Raw genomic sequence first — 16,796 nt, 5'->3', positions numbered from 1 at the left:
AGTGACCTAGCAGGAGACTCAGCTGCCTCCAGGAATGGACAGAACAAAAAAGTGACAAGCCCTTGAATGCCAGGAATGCCAGGTCAGTCACTTCCTGTTTGTGGTGTATCTTTTAGGCTCAGCTCCAAAGTGACAGGGAGAGCAGAGTTCACAAATCTGAGCTTGACTTTTCTGGGCAGAGAACTCCTTGTCGGTGGTGCCATCTGCAGGGCATTAAGGAATTTGCCAGGAATTTGATGGGACTGGGAGGGGAAAATGGCATCTCTCTCCTCCCTCCCTCAAACTCTTAATCTGAGCATGTCCCTAAATCATAGCCCTGGTCCTCCACAGGGCTAAAAGACCCCTATTTCTTGTGACTTTTTGGCAGGTAATATTTAAGGAAACTGGTCCTACAAGGTAGGACCAGGGCTGTGGTATCACTTCCCTTCTTCCCCGCCAACTGAATCTGTCCTCTGTAAAAAACGAAGTGGGCTCCTCCCATTTTAAGGTCACCTCAGTGAGGTTGAGAATGGTGGGTTGTGAAGGCACTTAAGCATTATATTATGGTGTTAAAATTTTGTAAAATGTGGACTTCCCTGGTGGCACGGTGGTTAAGAATCTGCCTGCCAGTGCAGGCGACATGGGTTCGAGCCCTGGTCTGGGAAGATCCCACATGCCGTAGAGCAACTAAGCCTGTGTACCACACCTACTGAGCCTGTGCTCTAGAGCCTGCGAGCCACAACTACTGAGCCTGCATGCCACAACTACTGAAGCCCACGCGCCTAGAGCCTGTGCTCCGCAACGAGAAGCCACCGCAATGAGAAGCCCGCGTACCACAACGAAGAGCAGCCCCTGCTCGACACAACTAGAGAAAGCCCACACGTAGCTATGAAGACCCAATGCAACCAAAAATAAATAATTATAAGTTAATTAAAAAAACTTTTTAAATGTGGGTGGGTGTAAATTGAAGCTGTTGATGTTGTTAAGGTTAATAATCTTTATTATCAGTATCATCACCCTCACCACCTCTAAGTAAATCCTTCTTGGGCTTTACTTCTATTTCTTTTCTAAATAAATGGTTCATTCTTCCTTGGCAGTAGCTCTGGTGTCCTGCTGAGCAGAGCTGTCAGGTCCTGAGGTACCCCTGCCCCTCACTTCCCAAGCTTGGACACACAACTCTAAGCTTACAAGTCCTTCCAGACTTGATTGCCCTATTTGCCACCCCTCAACTCCCCACACACCTGGAGAAAGACAGGATGGAACTCTATAGTGCAAAAGGGGAAATAGGCCCAGAAGGTTCAGAGAGCCTGACTAGTGACAGAACAAGGAATCAAGTGTCTCAGTCAATCTGTTTCCAAGGCCTCTCTACCCTGAGGCTCAATTTCTGAGGGTGCTAAAAGACTTGGGCCTGGAAAGAAAGTGAATGTGTTTTACAAAACCCCAGTTTGCTGTTTATATTAAAGAGAGCAATAAAGAATCTGGCTTGAGTGAAATAATCATTATTTATTTTTACTTCCATTACTCTGTGAGCCCTAAACCTTACCAGGCACTGCGATTGCTGCTGGGGCGACTCCCAATCCCCCCACCAAAGGAATGCTTGATGGCATTTCCTGGTTGCCTCAGCATTTCAATATAACCATTTCCCACCCCCATGTCCCACACTTAGTATCTCATATTACCAAAGGCTTTGACTACTAGTACCTGCTAGTTATCATCTTGACCTATAAGATTGGGAACAGAGGGGACAGAGGGAAATACTGAATTTGAGCAGCAAGTCAAATCAACAACCAAATAACTAGGGTATAAAGGGGACTGGATAGTTTCGGAGTGTAGGTAGGTGTCTGTTCTAAAAAACAAGCAAAGACACTGAAATTGGAGTTTGAATTGTAGAAAATGGAAAATCCCTTCCCTCTATAGGTTTCCTCTCTTTTAAAAAAATGAAATATTTCAAGCATACAGGAAAAAAGGATAATATAATTGGTATTCTATTTGATAGAAACATTAACCCTTAGGGTTTTGTATATAACTCCCATTGATCCTTGCCTCCTATCATTGTGTAGTTTCCTCCCACACTGAACAGGACTGACATGTGTTACAAATAGGATATTGTAGAAATGAGTGTGACTTTCGAGGTCAGGTCATAAGACTTTGTGGTATTCAACTTACCTTCTCTTAGCTCACTCTGGGGGAACACTGCTACCATGTCATGAGGACACTCAAGCAGTCCTATGGAGAGGTCCATGTGGTGAACTAAGGCGACCTGCCAACAACCAGCACCAACTTGCCTGGCATGTGAACCAAACCTCCAGCTCCAATCAAGCATTCAGATAACTGTACCCTCAGTCAACATCTTTACTGAAACCTTACGAGAAATCCTGAGTCACGACCATCCAGCTAAGGTGCTCCTGAATTCCTGACCCTCAGCAACTGCATGAGGTTTTATATATAGTTTTTTCTTTTTTAAACATACATTAAGCCACAAAGTTTTGGGGCAATAGATAACGGCATTGAAAACACCTATGTACCTACCACCCAAGCAGTCATAACGCTTTATTTACTACAGATCTTTTCTTAAAAATACAAACACCCCTCCCCCCAAACAAAAACAAAGAAATAAAAATAAAACATTAGATATAGTTGAAACCCTGGCTTCTTCTCTATCCTGCCCCTGCCTTGCGCCTCAGAACTCCTAAAAAAAAAAAAAGCACCATGGCACACTGGATACCTAGTGTGCTTTTCCTGAAAAGCTCTTCTCTGTAATTTCATTTCCCAGGCTCCAGCCTAGTTATCTTTCCTTCTTGTATTGCAGAAAAGAACAGAACGACTTCCCAAAGGTTCTCTAGTCATCTCTCAAGATGGTCTGAGAGTTTAACAATAACTCAAAATCCTAACCGCATTTGGTCACTAATTCCGTTAGGATTTCCCTCAGTGCTTTAAAGCCCTGGGATCTGCCGTATCTGGCTATATGGGTGTTGCTGTGCCACCCAACTGAGCTTTCTCTCTGAAATGTCTATAGACTGATTTTTTCAGTTGAGGACAGCTATTTTTAAGTCTATAGGATTTATGGACTAGGGAAAAAACTGATAAAATTTTGGTCTTCTCTACTCTTAAACCAAAACATCAATGTCTTCAGACCTTAGTAATCCCTGTGCTTCCTGAATTTGAAATGTACATCTTCTTGGAAGCAAATGAGATGCAGAGGATTTAACCTATCTCTATAGTCAACGTTAGATGTAGCCAAACTATATACTGGAAAGAATGTAAACTATGCCAAGTGCTATAATTTGTAAACTTTTATCCTAACCTTTGCGAATGTTGCCATTTCATCCCTTGTAAAGCCCCCACTCAGCCGCTTTCCCACACGTGCACATAGCTTACTCCCTTTTTTCTACACTAGGATTTTTGATCACCAGCATTCTGATCCTGCAACTTTTCTTCTCCCATCCTCCCTACAGGCGGGAAACAGCTTTTACATCTTCCTGCTCAAATATTCTCCAGCCTGATGTTTACCTGTTCAAGGGTCACTAAGATTTTTTTGTTCCACTGATAGGTTAGCAGGCCTCTTTAAACAGCAGTATTTGTAGCATATTAAAAATTACTTCCCATACCTAACTTGTAATTACCCAGTAACTTCAAGATCTAGATTAGCAAAACCACTCTCATCTGAATTTACATCTTCCCAAGTCCCCTGACCTTGATTTCAACACTGGTTGATCCAAGAGTGGATGTATGTATAAGTGATTCACTGTGCTATACACCTGAAACACAACATTGTAAATAAACTATACTCCAATAAAAATTTTTTTAAAAATTAGGTGTACATCTGAAAACAAAGAATCTTGGTTAAGGTGGTTAAGATGAAGTTAACAGACCAGTTTCAGAATCCAGCTCTTCTGTTTTTCCAGACCAATGTGCTCCTTCCCCCCATAGAGATTTCTAGAGTGAAATCCTTGATATTAATCACCCTGTTGCAGAGACTTTCAGGTGTAGCAGTGGTAGCACATCTTGAATTGGAGAAACCAATTTAGAAGAACAGAACTTTCTTTCTTAAAGCCTTTACTTTTCACACATGACAGAAAAATCTTACAGGTACACATGGAAAAGCAATACATGATCACAGCTGAAAGTTAAGACAATCTAGTCAGAAAGCTTTTACTCCCGTCAGCTAATGCTGAAGCTGAAGTTCTGCATATGACATGCTGCAGGGCTGAAAGCAACGGTAATTAGTATTCCTCTCCTTCTTCCTCTCCCTCTCCTTCAACAGAATCCACACCAACCTCCTCATAATCCTTCTCAAGGGCAGCCATGTCCTCACGGGCCTCAGAAAACTCTCCTTCCTCCATGCCCTCACCCACGTACCAGTGAACAAAGGCACGCTTGGCATACATCAGGTCAAACTTATGGTCCAGGCGAGCCCAGGCCTCAGCGATGGCTGTGGTGTTGCTCAGCATGCACACAGCTCGCTGTACTTTGGCCAGGTCTCCACCAGGTACCACAGTGGGAGGCTGGTAATTAATGCCAACCTTGAAGCCAGTGGGGCACCAGTCCACAAACTGGATGCTGCGCTTGGTCTTGATGGTGGCAATGGCAGCATTGACATCTTTGGGAACCACATCGCCACGGTACAACAGGCAGCAAGCCATGTATTTACCATGGCGAGGGTCGCATTTCACCATCTGGTTGGCTGGCTCAAAGCAAGCATTGGTGATCTCTGCTACAGAAAGCTGTTCATGGTAGGCTTTCTCAGCAGAGATGACAGGGGCATATGTGGCCAGAGGGAAGTGGATGCGAGGATAGGGCACCAGGTTGGTCTGGAATTCTGTCAGATCAACATTCAGGGCTCCATCAAATCGCAGGGAAGCGGTGATGGAGGACACAATCTGGCTAATAAGGCGGTTAAGATTTGTGTAGGTTGGGCGCTCAATATCGAGGTTTCTACGACAGATGTCATAGATGGCCTCATTGTCTACCATGAAGGCACAATCAGAGTGCTCCAGGGTGGTGTGGGTGGTGAGAATGGAGTTGTAGGGCTCAACTACAGCTGTGGAAACCTGAGGGGCTGGGTAAATGGAGAACTCCAGCTTGGACTTCTTGCCATAATCGACAGAGAGACGTTCCATCAGCAGGGAGGTGAACCCGGAACCAGTTCCCCCACCAAAGCTGTGGAAAACCAAGAAGCCCTGAAGACCTGTGCACTGGTCAGCCTGTTACAAAAGAAGAATAGAAAAAACATAGTTATTGCTCTTTGTGATACCCTCACAGTAATCATAGTAAGTATTTTCACTTTTCATATTAACTCCAAAGACTTAGGTTGTATTCTGACAAGAAACACTTTTTTAAAAATGTAGACCTTCCTTAAATTACTCAGCATTTCTTTATTAAAATATCTCCATTAATGTTTATAAAATGACATCAATAGTTCATATTTTGGGCTTCCCTGGTGGCACGGTGGTTCAGAGTCCGCCTGCCGAGGCAGGGGACACGGGTTCGTGCCCTGGTCCGGGAAGATCCCACATGCCGCGGAGCGGCTGGGCCCGTGAGCCATGGCCGCTGAGCCTGCGCGTCCGGAGCCTGTGCTCCGCAATGGGAGAGGCCACAGCAGTGAGAGGCCCGCGTACCACAAAAAAAAAAAAAAAAAAAAAAAAAAAAAAAAAGTTCATATTTTAATTGAACTTAAAAAAAACTTTAAAGGATTAACCTCACTCTTTATTACATTTCAATTCTGTATTTGAAAAAAAGAGCACACTTCAAATATCTCCCTTAGATTCATTAATTTACTTTATTCTTGAGAATAAACATACCAGTTTCCGAATTCGGTCCAAGACGAGGTCAATGATCTCCTTGCCAATGGTGTAGTGACCTCGGGCATAGTTATTGGCAGCATCTTCCTTGCCTGTGATGAGCTGCTCGGGGTGGAAGAGCTGGCGGTAGGTGCCAGTGCGAACTTCATCTGGAAAAGGAAAACGAAGCAGCCACCCATCACTAACAACCTGCACAAGTCTGCTCGACCGCAGGGCATCAAAGGAGCCCCCAGGACACACCTTCTGTCCCAGACCCCCAGGATCTCATTGGGGTTACTGAGGTCAACTCACCAATGACCGTGGGTTCCAGGTCTACAAACACTGCCCTGGGCACATGTTTGCCAGCGCCTGTCTCACTGAAGAAGGTGTTGAAGGAGTCATCTCCTCCCCCAATAGTCTTGTCACTTGGCATTTGGCCATCAGGCTGGATGCCGTGTTCCAGGCAGTAGAGCTCCCAGCAGGCATTGCCGATCTGGACACCAGCCTGGCCAACGTGGATGGAGATGCACTCACGCTGTGAGAGGGAGAAAAAAGAAACATTAAAAACCAATTTGTGGGGCTTCCCTGGTGGCGCAGTGGTTGAGAGTCCGCCTGCGATGCAGGGTACACGGGTTCGTATCCTGGTCCGGGAAGATCCCACATGCCGCGGAGCGGCTGGGCCCGTGAGCCATGGCCACTGACCCTGCGTGTCCGGAGCCTGTGCTCCGCAACGGGAGAGGCCACAACAGTGAGATCAGCGTACCGCACAAAACAAAACAAAACCCAATTAGTGGTGACTGTGAAGCAGAACAAAATGTTTATGGAAACAATCTTACAAATTTCCTTTAAAAACGAATTACAGTGTAATGCTTTTTTTCTTAATCTAGAGGAGAAGGACTATACTTTTTATCTCCATTAGTTTTAATTAATTTCCTCTTCCCCTCTAAATGGGGAAGGCCTCTTTCCAGACCAAGAACAGACCTTAGTCATTGCTTCCTCCTTTGGAGGATCAAGATACGGAGGAGGTCATCCATCTAGCGCTCAGGCCCCAGAATCCCATTTTAGAGTAGGTGGCCAGATTTCTGGGCAGCTCCCAACACGGGAAGCACGTGGCCAGAAGAGTGCAGAGGAAATGTCTGGCTGCAGAGACGAGGGGTGGGGCTCTGCGGCAAAGGATGAATGAGCAATTCCGGGTGCGCGCGCCCGCGCCCTCCCCCCCTCGGTTCCTGGAGCCGCGCAGCTGCAGAGCCTCTCAACAGCCACGTCTGCAGAGGCGCAGCCATGCCCAACCATCCTCCGCTTCCCGTAGGCATTGAGTTCCGTCCAGCACCTCCACATGTGTCAGGACGCAGCAGGGGATTATCGGCGGCCCAGATCTGGACCAAGATCCGATTTCCGTTCCCTCAAAACCCCTCACCGCTACCACCTGCTCCCACACGCATTCCTAACACAGCAGAGGGCAGGGAGGGACAGATGGCCTCTACAGGCTGTTGGGAGCTAGCTGCCCTAATACACTGGCGTAGCGCAGTACACCGATAAGGAGTCCTTCTCCACATTCATCTTACTGATTTTATTTTTTAAAAGAAAGAACTCTGGGTAACAGGAGACACGCCCTCCAGCCATAGACCTGCAGCGCGCGTGCGCACTGCAGTGGCGGGCTCCCGTCCACTCCCTAGCGGGAAGGTAACGGTCGCGCGTGCGCTTTTGTGTCCAGCTCCTTCCCGCCTCCGCTTTTCGTGCTGAGGAGGAAGTGAGGGCGGGGAGAGCCGCGCGCGCGCTCGCCAAAGGCTGGGGGGAAGAGGGGGATAGGAACGCGCGGGAAAAGAATGCAGTCTTCAGGGCACCACGCCCAGGAGTTAAGGGGTAAATGAGAGCCCCAACCACGGTGAAGGAGAGCTAGTGTCCCACCATCCCCTTCCAGAATCCCAGAAAAAAAGGCGGTGAGCTCCCTCCGTTCCCTCTTCCCGGGCCCCACCCGTTCTCCACAAACGGGATCTATCTACTCTAATCCTCGGCCCTCGCCTTGCTCTTCGCCCTCCAAATGAACAGCGGTGGCGCCAGCCCTCTCTAGCTAGAGGCCCTCCGCGCTCCCCCGGGCTCGCTTTTCCCCGTTTTCCCGAGCGAGGCCGGCGGTCCACTCACCATCGTGGCTACGGGTCAGCAGGCGCAGGCAACAGGAGTAGACACCGGGTCCCGGTTACCGTCCTCGACAAGCTAAGAGTCGAGGTAAGTAACGCACTGAAGTGGGGGCGGTGCGGGAGCCACTTAAGTAACGGTCCGGGGAGGGGCTGGCGGGCACAGGCGGTGCCATGGCCGCAGGCCCCTCCCCTGGTCCGGCGTACCCACTCGGCTCCCGGCTCGGCCGCCGCAGAGGCGGGCTCCTGGCCCCGAGCCCTTCCCCGCGCCGGGCGTGCGGGGCGGGGTCCGCCGCGCCTGCGGGCCGTGAGCTCCGGTGCTGCAGTCTTTGGCGCATGACCGCCAGGGCCGGGGCGGGGGCGGGGGCGGGGGTGGGGGTGGGGATGGGGGATGGGGCGCAGGTTCGGAAGAAACCAACATGGGAATGGGGGCTCGATTGCTTTAATTTGGACGAATCCTAAGATTGAAGAAGTCCACACAGTTTTAAAGATGAAGCACCATGAAATGGAGAAACTTCTGGTCCAGATAGCTCAGCTGATTATTTTCACGTTGTCACCATTTGTCAATGAATTTTGTTTTTCTCTTCCCAGTTCCTTTAAAGGCAGTACAGAAAGCATTTACCTGATAATGTGGAGGAGCAAGGTTTAGAAAAAATAGTTCTATTTGGTTTACTTGTTATTTAAACTAAAGCTACCAAACAGTATTTCAGTCTTTCAAAGGGTAAGCACCTAAGCACTGAACATCTAAGCTGTTAAAAGGGTAGGGTAGGCCCCATTTTTAGACCTAAACCAACCAACTTTATGAAACAGCTCTCGGGTCTTTTAGAAAGAGAGATTTAAAGACGCATTTCAAATTTGGTAGCTGAATTGAAGGAGTAAGGACAGAAACTTGGAGAGGGAGGAAACTGTTTGATCCTGAAGGATATTTAGGAAGTAGGGATTCCTTGTGCTATTTAGAGTTTTGTAAAACGTTTTTAAATTGAAGCATAATTGACAATGTTACATTACTTTCAAGTGTACAACATAGTGATTTTATATTTATATACATTGTTACCCTCAAAAATAAAGCAACCAGTTATTTTACCAGCAAGGTGGGTTTATTCAGGAATAGCAGAGAATCACAATTCGGGACAAGCAAGCAACGGGGAATCATAGGCAAATCCAGAGAACAAAGGAGAGTGACTTGCTTTTATTAGATTTTAGGAGGAAATTGCGGGGGGACCGTTTGAAGAAAAGTTCTCTGGAGAAGAATGAGAGTTCAAGATTGTGGCAGTTTCTCTCTGGCTGCAAGTGGTGGTTAGAGTGTTGTTGCTGGAGTTGGGAGGGATCTTCCTTCTTTTAAAAGCAGGAAGTGAAATTCCTATGTGAAAATGTCCTCCCTTGTACCAGAAGAAAAGTAACATTCTTATCTTCCTGCTGATTATGCAGACTGCAACTGGTGCTACCTGTATTGAGAGTCCCCCCTTTAGGGCTTCCTGACTCCATTTAAAATGAAGTTTCCTTTATTTATGTTCACATTTACCCCTTTTGATCAAGACCTTTCCTTAAACGGGGCTTCCCTGGTGGCGCAGTGGTTAAGAATCCGCCTGCCAATGCAGGGGACATGGGTTCAAGCTCTGGTCCAGGAAGATCCCACATGCCGCGGAGCGACTAAGCCCGTGTGCCACAACTACTGAGCCTGCGCTCTGGAGACTGCGATCCACAACTACTGAAGCCTGCGCGCCTAGAGCCCGTGCTCCGCAACAAGAAAAGCCACCGCAAAGAAAAACCCGTGCACCACAATGAAGAGCAGCCCCTGCTCGCCGCAACTAGAGAAAGCCCGCGCACAGCAAGGAAGACCCAACGCAGCCAAAAATAAATAAAATAAAAATTAAAAATAAATAAATTAAAAGAAAACCAACTCTAGGGCTTCCCTGGTGGCGCAGTGGTTGAGAGCCCACCTGCCGATGCAGGGGACACGGGTTCGTGCCCCGGTCCGGGAAGATCCCACATGCCGCGGAACGGCTGGGTCCGTGAGCCATGGCCGCTGAGCCTGCGCGTCCGGAGCCTGTGCTCCGCAACGGGAGAGGCCACAACAGTGAGAGGCCCGCGTACCGCAAAAAAACAAAACAAAACAAAAAAACTCTATATCTTACCAAGGTCTTAAGCATTGGAGATCATCTTGAAGTGTTGAGCTAAGTTGGGTAAGTTATTTCTATAAAGATTTAACAGGTAACAGGCACAAGGCTTAAAAATGATTATGTGAAGCATAATTTAAATTAATATAAGTTCAGTTTGTATGATGGTGCGAAGCCAGGAGCCCACACCTGAAGGTAATCAGCTAAATAGGTCAAAAGACCAGGCAAGGGCTGTCAGGTGGAAGTTGTAACCAATGGGCTTGTTCCCTGATTTTGTGTAACTGAGTTTCTGTTTTTCCAGAGGCACTTATCTATGCGCAACAGGTACTATTTGCTGTAGTACAAGTGCCTCCTTGCTCAGCAAGTTGATAATCAAAGGCCATGCAGTTATCCAGAATTACTTTAGTCAACGAGTCAAGTGGTCATTGTTGGGTTTCTATTTCTTTGGCTGCGGAATCAGCTAGCACTCCTGATGTTCGGGAGAGATCTCTGATCATGCATTTCATTGGCACTTATTCTGACCCAAAGGAGAAAGGTCCTCCCTATGGAGGCATACTTGAAGTCATGTATGCCTCCTTGAAGTTCTTGTTTAAGGTGACCATGGAGGCTTAATGGGGTGGAACAATGGGAAGCTTCAAAAATCTTTATAGCTGTCATCAAGGAACACCAGGTGAAATTAGCAGTAGCACTTGGGAAAAGTGAAAAAAAATTCATTACAGTATGGACTAAAGGTTCACTATTGTGAACAGATCAAGGTTTCTGGTGGCAAACCCAACAATTAGATAAGTTTTCCCCTTTTGTAATAGACTGAGAAATACAGATAAGACCATTTCTTCCCAAGAAAAAGAGGGAAAGGATAAGGTAGGAAGTAACAGTGGGTAATGGTATACAGGCCTGGTCTGGTCATCTTGGGAAAGCTGTCCCCTTCAGCTGTCATTTGCTTCAGTTCCTGGTCGGTTTGATTCAGAGGTCTCCAGTGCTTGTACAGGACTGGATGTCAGTTGGAGCCTTCTTTAGCTGTGAAATGTGTACCCAAAGCTTGGGTCTCAAGTTCGGCCGTTCATCTGTGTAGTGAAGAGGACCTATTATAGTCCCTTCCAAGGAGATTTAAGGGCAATTGTTGTTTTTATTGATTTGAAATCAGAAGGGTGAGAGAAATTGGAAACGTTCGTTTGGAGATTTGTAGTCAGATATGTGATGAAACTAGAAGAGTTTAGGATCCAGTCCAGCTCAGGTGTATAACCTTAAAGATAATTAGGAGGACAAGAATCTAGTATCTACAAAGGTGCAAACAATTTCTCTCTTCATAATCATCCTCCTTTTTGTCAAGGTAAGCATAGTAAAACTAATTTGGTTGTATTAAATTTGGCCTGATTATTTACATAAACACAGCGAGAATAGTGATTGATCATATAAGCTCTTTTTAAGCTTATCTTGTTGGAAGCTTGAAAGCAAGGTACTAGGCCAATTTTTACAAGTAGTTCCTTAAAACTGTCTGATTATTTCTGCGTCTATGTATATCTCTCTTGAGTATGATAAGCTAGTCAAAGCCTTGGTAAAATAGCCAATATTTCCAATTGTTTTCTGTTACAAGGAGAGTAGATTCTTACTGAACTTATGCAAATACATATATTGTGATTAACAATAAGAATAATATGAGTCTCTGAATTCTGGAGGGATCAGGAAGGGAAAAAAAAGATATATATTTGATCTTTGCTTACAAAGATATCTTTTACCAAATTGCTGTAAGTCATAGATGCTTAAGAGAAAAAGTTTCCTTAAATCTGGAAAAATAAAACATTAGAGAAACAGCATAAGAAGTCAAAATTTATAATCATCCTCATAGGTTCATTTAGTCTCCTGTAATTAATTCTTGTTGATCTTGATCTTGGGTTAGCAACTTTATGAATCAATCAGTTTGCCATTAAAGTCTTAGAAATTTTTATCCAGTTCAGTGTTATGATCTTAAAGTTATCAGAAACCTGCATTCCAGGGACTTCCCTGGCGGTCCAGTGGTTAAGACTCGGCACTTCCACTTCAGGGGGCACGGGTTTGATCCCTAGATGGGGGAGCTATGCATGGCCAAAAACAAAACAACAAAACAAGAAACCCTGCATTCTAGAGTACTTGTCAAGTTCTTTCCCATGAATCTCCTTGAAGATGAAATTCCTTCAGGTTGTGGGAACATTTTTGCAAAGCATCAGAGTAAAACAATTACTATCTATAAATGACAAAAGACTTAAAAATAGCAAAAGTTAAAGATCTAAGAGTTCATTATAATGCAGTTGACAAGAGAATTTGGTTATTTCTGTGACATACAACATTTAAAGATAATAGCTGAAATTACAAATGATAATGTTATACCAGGACATATCAGATTCTCAGGAATGTCATATGAAACGTATACCTATACAGATATAATGTAAAGAAGACTTAGTATTATTTCTTTTTTTAAAAAATTTATTTATTTAATTTATTTATTTTTGGCTGAGTTGGATCTTCGCTGCTGCACGCGGGCTTTCTCTAGTTGCAGTGAGCAGGGGCTACTCTTCGTTGTGGCGCACGGGCTTTGTTGTTCTGTGGCATGTGGGATCTTCCTGGACCAGGGATCGAACCCGTGTCCCCTGCATTGGCAGGCGGACTCTCAACCACTGCGCCACCAGGGAAGCCTGCACTGGCTTATTTAAATCGAAACTTTTTGGTGAGATAGCCAGGAGGCAAAATATGAGGAGTATAAAAGAACTAAATTCTCAAATAATATGGTGAAAAGTAAATAGGTAATGTCTAAAATTGATAAATCAAGACATAGCTGCATAGACACATTATTTAGAAATAAGTAGGTTAATTCCAAGGGAAATGGTTAGATGAATTGCGGGTAATTGCCTCTGGTGAACAGGTCTAGAGTAGAGGAGGAATGATACAGGAAGACCATTGTTTTAAAATAACAGTACTAGATTTATGGTTTTCATAAATTTTTTATTGAAATATATATGTAACAACCTACATACAGAAAAGGGTACAACTCATAAAAGTACAGCTTGATAAATTAACCTAAAGTGAACAAACCTGTGTAAATTAGCGACCAGATCAAGAATGTTTCATTTTTAAACCATGTACATATATTCTTTGACAGATATTTAAAATTAATAATACTAAAGGTTAAGATATCAGGAGAGATAAAAATGCTTTTGATAATACAGCTTTTGAAAATACTACTAAAATCTGGAGCAGTGCTGTTCAATGTGGTAACCTCTGACTACATGTGGCTATTGAACACCTGAAATGTGACTAGTCTGACTGAGGAACTGAATATTTTATTTTTGTAAATTTTAATTTATTTAATTTTTTTCAGTGTTCTTTCAATTTTTGTTTTATATTGGAATGTAGTTGATCTACAGTGTTGTGTTAGTTTCAGGTGTACAGCAAAGTGATTCAGTTATACATATACATATGTATTCTTTTTCAGATTCTCTTCCCATATAGGTTATTACAGAGTATTGAGTAGAGTTCCCTGTGCTATACAGTGGGTCCTTGTTGATTATCTATTTTATATATAGTAGTGTGTATACATTAATCCCAGCCTCTTAATTTATCCCTCCCTCCTACCTTTCCCCTTTGGTAACCATAAGTTTGTTTTCTACGTCTGTGAGTCTGTTTCTGTTTTGTAAGTAAGTTCATTTGTGTCATTTTTTTAGATTCCACATGTAAGTGATATCATATGATATTTGTCTTTCTCTGTCTGACTTACTTCACTTAGTATGATAATCTCTAGGTCCATCCATGTTGCTGCAAATGGCATTATTTCATTCTTTCTTATGGCTGAGTAATATTCCATTGTATATATGTACCATATCTTCTTTATCCATCCATCTGTTGATGGACATTTAAGTTGCTTCCACGTCTTGGCTATTGTAAATAGTGCTGCAATGAACATTGGTGTGCATGTATCTTTCCGAATTATGGTTTTCCCTGGATATATGCCCAGGGGTGGGATTGCTAGATCATATGACAGCTCTATTTTTAGTTTTTTAAGGAACCTCCGTACTGTTCTCCATAGTGGCTGTACCAATTTACATTCCCACCAACAGTGTAGGAAGTTTCCCTTTTCTCCACACCCTTTCCAGCATTTATTATTGTTTGTAGACTTTTTGATGATGGCCGTTCTGACAGGTGTGAGGTGATACCTCATTGTAGTTTTGTTTTTATTGGTTTTTTTTTTGGGGTACGCGGGCCTCTCACTGTTGTGGCCTCTCCCGTTGCGGAGCACAGGCTCCAGACGCGCAGGCTCAGTGGCCATGGCTCATGGGCCTAGCCGCTCTGCGGCATGTGGGATCTTCCTGGACCGGGGCACGAACCCCTGTCCCCTGCATTGGCAGGTGGACTCTCAACCACTGCGCCACCAGGGAAGCCCCTCATTGTAGTTTTGATTTGAATTTCTCTAATAATTAGCAATGTTGAGCATCTTTTCATGTGCTTTTTGGCTATCTGTATGTCTTCTTTGGAGAAATGTCTATTTAGATCTTCTGCCCATTTTTTGTTGTTTTTTTAAAAATATTTATTTATTTATTTAGACTATGCTGGGTCTTAGTTGCAGCATGCGGGATCTTTGTTGCAGCGTGTTTAGTTGTGGCATATGGGCTTTTTCTTAGTTGCGGCATGCGGACTTCTTAGTCACAGCATGCAGACTTCTTAGCTGCGGCATGCAGACTCATAGTTGCGGCATGCATATGGGATCTAGTTCCCTGGCCAGGGATTGAACCCAGGCCCCCTGCATTGGGAGCGTGGATTCTTACCCACTCACCCACCAGGGAAGTCCCCCTTTTTTTTTTTTGATATTGAGCTGCACGAGCTGTTGTATATTTTGGAGATTAATCCCTTGTTGGTCACATTGTTTGCAAATATTTTCTCCCATTCTGTGGGTTGTCTTTTTGTTTTGTTTATGGTTTCCTTTGCTGTGCAAAAGCTTTTAAGTTTAATTAGGTCCTACTTGTTTATTTTTTTTTTATTTTCATTACTCTAGGAGGTAGATCTAAAAAGATATTGCTGCGATTAGTGTCAAAGAGTGTTCTGCCTATGTTTTCCTCTAAGAGTTTTACAGTATCCACTCTTACATTTAGGTCTTTAATCCATTTTGAGTTTACTTTTGTGTGTGGTGTTAGAGAATGTTCTAATTTCATTCTTTTACATGTAGCTGTCCAGTTTTCCCAGAACCACTTATTGAAGAGACTGTCTTTCTCCATTGTATATTCTAATTAATTTAAATTTAAATAGTCACGTGTAGTGGCTACCATATTACACAGTGAACATCTAGAGACTTGAGTATTTAAAGTTTCTATACAGAGAAGAAAGGAAAGCTCAACTTCCTCAGATTAAATGAGAACTGGTGACAACGCATTTTGAAAGTAATGAAAATAAAATACCAATAACAATTAAAGAGGATTAAGGAGAATAAGTAGAAATTAACCATGATCTGAATTTATGTATATGAACTATAGTCTATAAGAAAGGAGTACAGATTCAGAAAATAATTTAAAAATTGAGAAAGCAAATTACTACAGTATTTACAAAGGAAATACTTTTTTTTTTTTTTTGGCTGTGCAGTATGGCATGTGGGATCTTAGTTCCTAACCAGGGATCGAACCCATGCTCCCTGCAGTGGAAGCACGGAGCCCTAACCACGGGACTGCCAGGGAATTACCACAAAGGAAATACCTAATAGGCTGATGTTTACCCTGTGAAAAGAAAACGAAATCTCAATATTGACTGGTAAGATTTGTGGTGATTGAAAAAAACTTCCTTCTGCTTGTCTATATTTAGCAAAATTTCTTTAATCCAAATGCATTACTTTTTAAAATTTTTTTTATAAGTTTATTTATTTTTGGCTGCGTTGGGTCTTTGTTGCTGCACACGGGCTTTCTCTAGTTCCGGTGAGCGGGGGCTACTCTTCGTTGCGGTGTGCAGGCTTCTCATTGTGGTGGCTTCTCTTGTTGCGGAGCACGGGCCTAGGTGTGTGAGCTTCAGTAGTTGTAGCACGTGGGCTCAGTAGTTGTGGCTAACGGGCTTAGTTGCTCTGTGGCATGTGGGATCTTCCCAGACCAGGGCTCGAACCCACGTCCCCTGCATTAGCACGTGGATTCTTAACCACTGAGCCACCAGGGAAGCCCAGTACAATTGATTTTTATTTATTGATTTTGTACCTAGCAACAACCTTGCTAAATTCTTAAATTCTAATAGCTTACGTGTGTAAGGTCGGATCTTAACAAACCGCACCACGAAACAGAGGAAAGCTTCAAGTGAGCTTTATTAGGGAGCACTCCCGGGCGAGGTTCACTGGTCCGAGAGAAAGGGGGCCAGAGAAGTCGTACCCGGGCGAGGGTTGGGCAAGATTTTATAGGGGAAGAAGGGAAAGGGGTGTGGTGAATCTGGGAGGGCGCAGGGTATCCCTTATTTGGTGGTCTTTTCGGGTATCCTGGGGGACCGTTAGTCCCGCCCCTCGAAAGGCGGGAAGGCTGGGCTGGGTTCAAAGTCCCCAGGTCAGTTCCTGGAACTGGGTGGTCCGGAATGTCTCCAGGGCAGTTTCTGGAACTGGGTGGTCCGGAGAATTTCGGTCTGATGCAACCTGTGAATCTGATTGTGTTCCCCTGCCTCGGGCCAGTTGGCCTTACAACGTGAACATTTTGGGGGGAATTTTTACATTACATAAGCATTGTAAGGTTTTTTTCTGACACTAAATACATGGTGTTTTCCACATCAATTCTCTCTTTTTTTCTTTCTTTCACTCTTTT

The 16,796-nt window shown here is 44.2% G+C and overlaps 1 protein-coding gene across 1 annotated transcript; it reads right to left on the bottom strand.

Annotated features, from left to right (window-relative positions):
• Positions 1 to 4,018: 4,018 nt before the first annotated feature.
• Positions 4,019 to 8,075, bottom strand: LOC132529605 (tubulin alpha-1B chain). Its single transcript, XM_060166326.1, has 4 exons — positions 7,902 to 8,075; positions 6,072 to 6,294; positions 5,781 to 5,929; positions 4,019 to 5,183 (listed from the first exon to the last, which is right to left on the bottom strand). Exons 1-4 carry the CDS (start codon positions 7,902 to 7,904, stop codon positions 4,203 to 4,205), a joined length of 1,356 nt encoding a protein of 451 aa, XP_060022309.1. The 5' UTR covers positions 7,905 to 8,075; the 3' UTR covers positions 4,019 to 4,202.
• Positions 8,076 to 16,796: the final 8,721 nt, after the last annotated feature.

Source organism: Lagenorhynchus albirostris, chromosome 11 (assembly GCF_949774975.1).
Source record: "Lagenorhynchus albirostris chromosome 11, mLagAlb1.1, whole genome shotgun sequence".
NCBI classification, from domain to species: Eukaryota; Metazoa; Chordata; class Mammalia; order Artiodactyla; family Delphinidae; genus Lagenorhynchus; species Lagenorhynchus albirostris.
This window is presented reverse-complemented; position numbering and strand designations above follow the sequence as displayed.